This window comes from Nestor notabilis, unplaced genomic scaffold (assembly GCF_000696875.1).
Source record: "Nestor notabilis isolate BGI_N333 unplaced genomic scaffold, ASM69687v1 scaffold35985, whole genome shotgun sequence".
NCBI lineage: Eukaryota > Metazoa > Chordata > Aves > Psittaciformes > Psittacidae > Nestor > Nestor notabilis.
Window position 1 is genome coordinate 1 of NW_009928532.1, and position 7,459 is coordinate 7,459.

Genomic DNA, 7,459 nt, shown 5'->3' on the forward strand with positions numbered 1-7,459 from the left:
GGAGGGCTGCACGCTGCTGAGGCCGGTGCGAGGGCGGGAGGGGAGAAGCAAGAGGGCTGGCCTCACCTTGAAATTGGCTCCTGCCGAACGCTGGTGGGTGTTAGGGGAGAGCTCCTGGAAGTGCGCTCGGAGGTAGCGCCGGGTCTTCTCCGGGGTCTCTTGCCTCTGGACTCTGTTCCCTCGACAAACGCGTTCCGCAGCGCTCGTTTATAATGGAGCTGTGAGCGAGCCGCGGTTAGCTGGTTGCAAGATGGACCTCTTCCTAGGTGGTGTCCTGGCTGCGGGTTCTGGCATGCCTGGTATCTAGACTTATTACTAAACAGCCGGGTTGTCGAGGAGTTGACTTTATTTTAATAGGGTAATGGTAAGGCTTCTAGTTAACCCAGCTCTAGGTTGTAAAACCTGGATGCTCTGTTTGATATCTTCGGTGAGGGTAAAGATAATAATATCTTATGGTCATGGAGGGGAAAAAGCATGCCTTTTCAGCTGCGGGATAAATATTAATGTATTTCTGAGCTCTCATACCTTAAAAAAAGAAAAAGGATGAATAGGCTTTCTTCAGATTTTGAGGTGGTCTGCCTCTGGCTTAAACTTGCATTTCTGGACAATAGTCTAGTTAAGAAAACTATAAATTAATGGAAAAATATTTGATACAAAGGTGTAGCATTTAAATTCTCCACTTGTGTTTATTTTTGTAACACAGCAACAGAGGTACAGTTAAAAAATCATATAAAAAAAAAATTTCACTCGTGTACCTGAAATTGGCTTTCACCTATTTCTTTTTTTCCTCATAAAGTGCCTGTCGTTGTTTGAAAGCTGTTAGTGCTTTATGTTATGGAAGTGGATGGAAGAGAGTTTCCTAGTTCTGATTTGACCAGTGATGCTTTTCCCATGGAAGAAAACATATTTTTGTAAGCCCAAGCCTTAAAATTGCCAGGAAGAGACTTCCAAGCAATGTGTCGCTCAGCTTGTTGGTTCATAGTCAGGGGAATTAAATTCTAAAAAAATCAGTGCTTTTCTGGCTAAAGCAAAGCTTGGACAAGATCAGGCCTTAACAGCTTGAGTTGTTTGTGGAGGAGGGTTTGGTTAGACAGAGGCCTGCTCATGTGTGAGGGATTTCAGCACAAGCAGACTGCAAAGTTGCTATAGAATGTGCCCGAAAAAGGTTATATTTATGGATTATGCTTGTGTGTGTGCATGTGTAAATGTTCTTCTATGTATTTGTACGTGGGTGTCTCTTTTGTAACTCAGCAGCTGATACTTTCTTTGGTTTTGTGTTTAGACATTATTCTCAAGATACTACTTTTTCTCTTTGCAGGCTTTGATTAGTATCCTAGACTCGTAACACACATTTCTCTGGAGCTGATGTCTTCCTAACACTTTCAGTTTGGCTTAAAAAGCTACTTTGCTGGAATGTTTTGAAGGGCTAAAAACCCTATAGGATTTGAAGTTAATTTAAATTAATTGAAGAAGATACTTCTGGCCATACCAAAGAATAACTGGAATCATGGATCAGAACAACAGCTTGCCACCCTACGCTCAAGGCTTAGCTTCCCCTCAGGTAAAAACAAATGATTTAATATGCAACTATCATCTGAATCTCTTTGTGGAAGTGTCTTCTGTTTCTTGCATGTGATTTCACATTTTTTTGTTTGCACATCTGAAAAGTTGTACTAGGTATTGAATAATACTAGTATAAAGCTGAATCTTGAAACCATCAATTTGTATGTCCAGAGGTATAAGTAACATTCAGATATATAGGGTTTCTTTAAGCTGAAACATGACTGACAAGTTGGAAAGAATAATTTAATTCTGGTGTCTGCCCTTTAAATTAACATACATAATGGAGTGTTACTGTGCTGTGAATGCATCTGATGGGCACAGTCGTTGTTCAAACAATTGCGAGTTAAATTGTGGGTCAAAGTTGAGGCATGCTTGCAAGGTAGTGTGAAAAGCATGTTGCATCACTAGCTGGAGATGAACAATGCTAGAACTGGCAGATCCTTGGAGGTAATATGTTATTCTATAGAACTGCATTTCAAGAGCTTTCTGAAACTATATGAAACTACATAGCTTCATAAACTAACATTACTACTATATGCCTCAGGTTTGGTGTGAGCAACTTGTGCTGGTTTATTTTTAGACTTCTCCTGAAAACTTTTTTTTCTTAAAACCAACGTGGTGTCAATAGGATCTGTTTCTGTTTCATGCTCTCTTCTATAGGGTGCAATGACTCCAGGACTTCCAATTTTTAGTCCAATGATGCCATATGGCACAGGACTGACACCACAGCCTGTCCAGAGCACCAACAGTCTGTCCATCCTAGAGGAACAGCAGCGGCAGCAGCAGCAGCAACAGGCAGCACAGCAATCTACATCACAGCAAGCGACACAGGGAACATCTGGTCAAACTCCTCAGCTCTTCCACTCACAGACTCTTACCACAGCCCCTTTGCCAGGAACCACACCTCTGTACCCCTCTCCAATGACTCCGATGACTCCAATAACTCCTGCAACACCAGCATCTGAGAGCTCTGGGATAGTGCCACAACTACAGTGAGTGCCCTGTGTGTTAGTGCAGCATGTTCTTAGGTAGCCCTTTAAAGGTTTGGGACCAAAGCCACATCAGGAATTGGGTACTGCATTTTGGTGGGAAGGGAGGTCCTGAGAATTGATGTGACTTCTCTAGCAATATGAGTAATTTTTGCTTTTATTTTTAGCTTAGCTTTATTACTAAACCACTTAGTAATCTAAACCGTTTCTTAGTGATTCGTCAACATACATCTTTTAAGCGTACCAGTGGAGGACATTATCTATATTTTCATTTAGCACAATTGTAACTTTCAACTCCTCTGTGCACTTCAGGAGTTCATTATGCTTTAGCTATGTAGTCTGTGTTGATAATCTGGTATTTCAAAACATGCGTACCTGGAAACATTCTCATCTGTACTTTACTGGATACTTGCAACCTGTTCACAGAAAAGCAAATAGCTCCACTTCACTGCACACAGAACTTTGTTAATGAGATATATTAAAGCAGAAGACAGGAACTGTCACAGCTGAAAAGTAATTCGAAGGGTAGAGGGGAAGAAACTAGTTGCGAGTCTAGGAGCTAGAGCTGAATTGTATTTAATATTCTATGTCCTCTTTTCTAGTTCATGGCTATAGCTGACTTTGTAATGAGGGGGAAAAGGCTAGAACTGCTTCTGGGTTTAAGCATGAAAGTACTTTCACTGGACTTCAGTTTAAAAAGACTTACGGCCATTTACGGAAGGCCCAAAGAGAAGTGGTTGATAACGTGAATTTTGCACTGAAAGACTAGTTCCTCATATTTATTTTTTTCCCCATTGAGGATCTTTATATTTTAGGATCTTCCCAGAAAACAAGTTTGCAGTTAAATTTTGCATCTAGGAACTTAGGTTAAACTTTCCAGAGACGTCTTACCCTATTGCCTGGCAATGGGTTTACCTCCTGGGTTGTTCCCATTTAGTCATGCAACTCTTCTTCCCATACTAAGGAAAGTTCCAGACTGTACTATTGTTACCTTATTTTCTCCTGTCTCCAGCCACTTCCCTGATTGTGGTGGGGGCTCTCAGGGTCAAGACTTCTTCCTGCTAAACTGAAATAGAGATTCTTCTCATGAGACACTTTTCATAATAGCTGGCAGATCAGAAGGAATCAGCAGTTATGTCTGAGGAGCTACTGCCCTACAAAAGGAGGTTCCTGAGCCAAAACACTGCTCAGTGCTCCTGTCAGTAGGAAGGATGCCATTCAGACTCACTTGGAGAGACAAATAAAAAATCTTATCTATCTATCTATCTGTATGTATGTATATATATATGTAAGGATCAAGATTCGTTAAAAATGAGGAAGACACATTAATTCTTTACTGTATTTTTAATGTATTTCTCTGAACTGTCTTCAGGAATATTGTGTCCACAGTGAATCTTGGTTGCAAACTTGACCTAAAAACTATTGCTCTTCGTGCCCGAAATGCTGAATATAATCCCAAGGTAAGAGAATTGTATTTGAGTTTATCTTATATCATCTATGTCGAAGGCACGGGTTGTGGGTGTAGTTTGCGGTAATAGATGGAAAAACCTTCCTGCTGTAGGTGCAGTTTTCTGCTATAGTTAAAAAAGAAATCTTTCATAGACTTACAACATTCTGTCAAATTAGTAAAAAGCATTTTAATACCAGTGTGGCTGTGTGTTACACCACATTGTAATTTGGTAGATTTAGAAAGAACACAGCACGTTTAGGAAGAGCCTAACCAACAGTGTCATACACTGGCCAAATTGGTTGTTGTGGAGCTGGCCTCTGCTGCTGTTCGTATGGACACGTTTGTTTCGTGGTGCTCAGAAAATTCCTTTCTCGTATTACTGTGAAATGTCTGATGATGAAGTCTTGGTCCGTATCTCCCAGCAAGGAGAAAGAAAGGAAGAATTCAGCTCCTGGGCTCCTGACAGAGCCATGGTTGTGGCTTCTTCCACCAAGCTGTTCCCCTGGAATTCTTGTAGTCCCAGTGCACTCGCTCATTTTTTAGTCTTGCTTCCCCTCTGAGCTCTGTTCCTTTGTGTTTTCCCCCAGTACTCCTGTCACCTCCTTGCTTCCAATGGCTAGGTTTGGTGGAACAGCAAAATGAAATTGGCTTTTTTTGTTTGTTTGCTGACTTCTAAGTTGCCTGCTGATTCTCAAGAGGAGTCTGTTAAACAGAGGGATTCTTTTAGCTTGGGAAACTGAGCAACAGTAGAGGAGCTGGAGTGTTGATTCAAGAAAATTAAGTCACTTCATTTTTCTTTCGGGTGGCTCCTCTTGGAAATGTCACCTTTGCAGCCATGGTAGTTGGACACTATTTCTAATAGAAGTTTAGATGTTGTATATGCAGTTGAATTGACTTGCCTAGGGAAAGCTTCAGTTTTCCTCAGTTGTGGGTGGATGGCTTTGTTTTAGTATTTTGGATTTTGCTGCAGTTTACCTGAACTCTGCTCTGGAAGATTAAAGCATGTGTGCAGGCATATGTGATAAATAACCGTTGCTGTAAGTTTGTATCAGCAGTGCTGTTAGATAATTGCATGTAAGATATTAGCACAGAAAAAAATCTGAGCATGCCATGGTAATTTAAGGTAGGTGGGTAAATTAAGGGGTAGGTGGCTATAAAACTTGTAGGCTAGAATAACCAATACAAAATGCTGTTTTCCACAGCAGAGAGACAGAAGAGTTATGTAACGTGCTCTTTACATTTAGTCAGTACATTCATCTATCAAGGAAGATGTTGCTTGGCTGTATTATTTCAGCCATATTTTGAGAAATGCACGGGTAGGTAACCCACGCTACCGCCTAGGTTGTGTCATCAGAACAGCTTATGGGGCTGCATGGTGAGCTGGTCTAGGTTAAATTTAACAGACAAACAGGGGTGTGTCCGCATCAGTTTCCAGTACCTCTTGCTTCAAAGAGTTTAAGAATGTTTGGAAATGCGGAGATGTTACAGTACTTGGAATATACTTGGAATAAACAGCTAGAGCTAACTGGGCTGCTGTGTTTTACTGTGGTGGCTTCTGTTTACACAGAACTTTGTTGTTTGCTGGTATTCTTACACTGTCCAGTCTTTTAAGACACAGAAACAAAACAGATCATAAAATATTTGCAGATAGATAGTCTTCCATCCTGCTTATAACAGATCTGATTTCAAGAGATGTGGAGGAAATTTTGGTTTGATTTATTTTCAAGATCATCACTATTGCTCTGTTGCAAATGTTAACATTATTTATATGTTGCATATACAGTAATGAGAGATGAGCTTAGTAAAAAAGGAATGCAGTATTAAATATCCTTCGTGTCTGACTTCGCCTCTTACATGTGTGTTTGAAGCTACTTATGATTTAAGCATTTCAAGTAAATTTTGAGTGATCCCTAAGTGTGTTTGAACTTACACTGCATTGCAAAGAAATACTAACTTGCTACTTAGATTATGCAAATTTGGTTTTAATGTAACGATCATATCAATGTATCATTAATAGTCTCAACACTCACATTTCAGCGTTTTGCTGCTGTTATTATGAGAATAAGAGAGCCACGTACTACTGCACTTATATTCAGCTCTGGAAAAATGGTTTGCACAGGAGCAAAAAGGTATGTTTAAGTATTACAAGTAAACTAATTTAGGCTGTCTTTTCTCCTGTACCATGATGCTTTAGAAGTACTATTATTAGTATACAGTATTTGTATATATACAACAAAGTTGTGCAGGTAGGACTAAGCTTGCTTCCCAGCTATTTCAATAGGCTGATACACTCTCCCACACAAAATGTCCTTTCATGGCTGAAAGGACTTCTTATGAAAGGGGAAATGGTAGTTCCATTTCTGAAGCTCTTTCATACAGTCCGATAAATTGGTTTGTGGAGGTTGTTACATTCACTTCTTTGGCTTTGCAGTTACCAGGTTTTTTTTCTAATAATTTAAAAATTGTGCTGATGCTGCACTGGAACTGCTTCAACTGTAGGAGAGGTGGCAGAAGAGTGATTTTGTATTTGAATTGTTTAATTCATCCCAGACCAACAGCTCCAAGTCTCTGGTCTCTGTAGTTTGATCTTTTCACATGATCATTGAAGCGTAAGAATTGAAAACTAAACATAAGCTTAACTCCAGTGGGCAGAACAGAAATTCTGCTCTGAAGAAATCCGTTAGGAATCCAGAAGGAATAAGCTAATGAGCAGAGATGAATGAATAGAGCTGTACAGGAAATGCTTTCACTGCCTGGTGACACTTGAAGTTCAAGTTGTCATGTTCTGTGTTAGGAACAACTGTATCCTGAGCTATTTACAAAACTGAAGCAAACCAAGTTCTGCAACAACACGTGTTAAACCCATGTTTGAACACCTGGGCTGAATCAAGCGGGGGGGCTTGGCAGTTCACAGATTCTTCTAGAAATACACATTTTCTAGCAGTAGTAGCTCAAAGCTGTTGTATGCTGAATACTTAAGTAACAGTTTTCACATCCCATTAGAGAGACTGTGACAGTATTTTAAGAGTGTGAAATGTGTGGATTTATAATTTGCTGTTTTCTGCCTCGTGAACAGTGAGTGCAATGTTAGTGATGATCCAGGTCCTAATATCAAAATCAGCATGCAAACCAGTGCTAGTTGTTAATTTTGGATGTAAAACTTTTGCATGTGGTGCTCCCCTCCTCCTCAACACAGATATTTTTTTCCCAGTTATTTGTGGTTCAATGCTATTTGCTTCAAGTAATACTTAAATGAGGAAATAATATGGTTATCCTTTTCTCACTTCAGTGAGGAGCAATCCAGATTGGCAGCAAGGAAGTATGCAAGAGTTGTTCAGAAACTGGGTTTTCCTGCAAAATTTTTGGATTTTAAGATTCAGAACATGGTGGGTAGCTGCGATGTGAAATTCCCCATCCGATTAGAAGGATTGGTACTCACACACCAGCAGTTCAGCAG

General features: G+C 40.1%; 1 protein-coding gene across 2 annotated transcripts in view; it reads left to right on the forward strand.

Annotated features, from left to right (window-relative positions):
• The first annotated feature begins 1,316 nt into the window (after positions 1-1,316).
• TBP (TATA box binding protein) overlaps positions 1,317-7,459 on the forward strand; it is an 8,139-nt gene continuing 1,996 nt past the window's right edge. Inside the window, exons 1-5 of one of the 2 annotated variants that reach the window (XM_010014533.1) lie at positions 1,317-1,561; positions 2,224-2,555; positions 3,925-4,012; positions 6,040-6,131; positions 7,292-7,456. In XM_010014533.1, coding sequence (XP_010012835.1) covers positions 1,508-1,561; positions 2,224-2,555; positions 3,925-4,012; positions 6,040-6,131; positions 7,292-7,456 — 731 coding nt within the window. In that variant the 5' untranslated portion in view covers positions 1,317-1,507. The remainder of the gene's footprint in view (positions 1,562-2,223; positions 2,556-3,924; positions 4,013-6,039; positions 6,132-7,291; positions 7,457-7,459) is intronic. The other variant, XM_010014534.1, reaches the window with a different exon arrangement.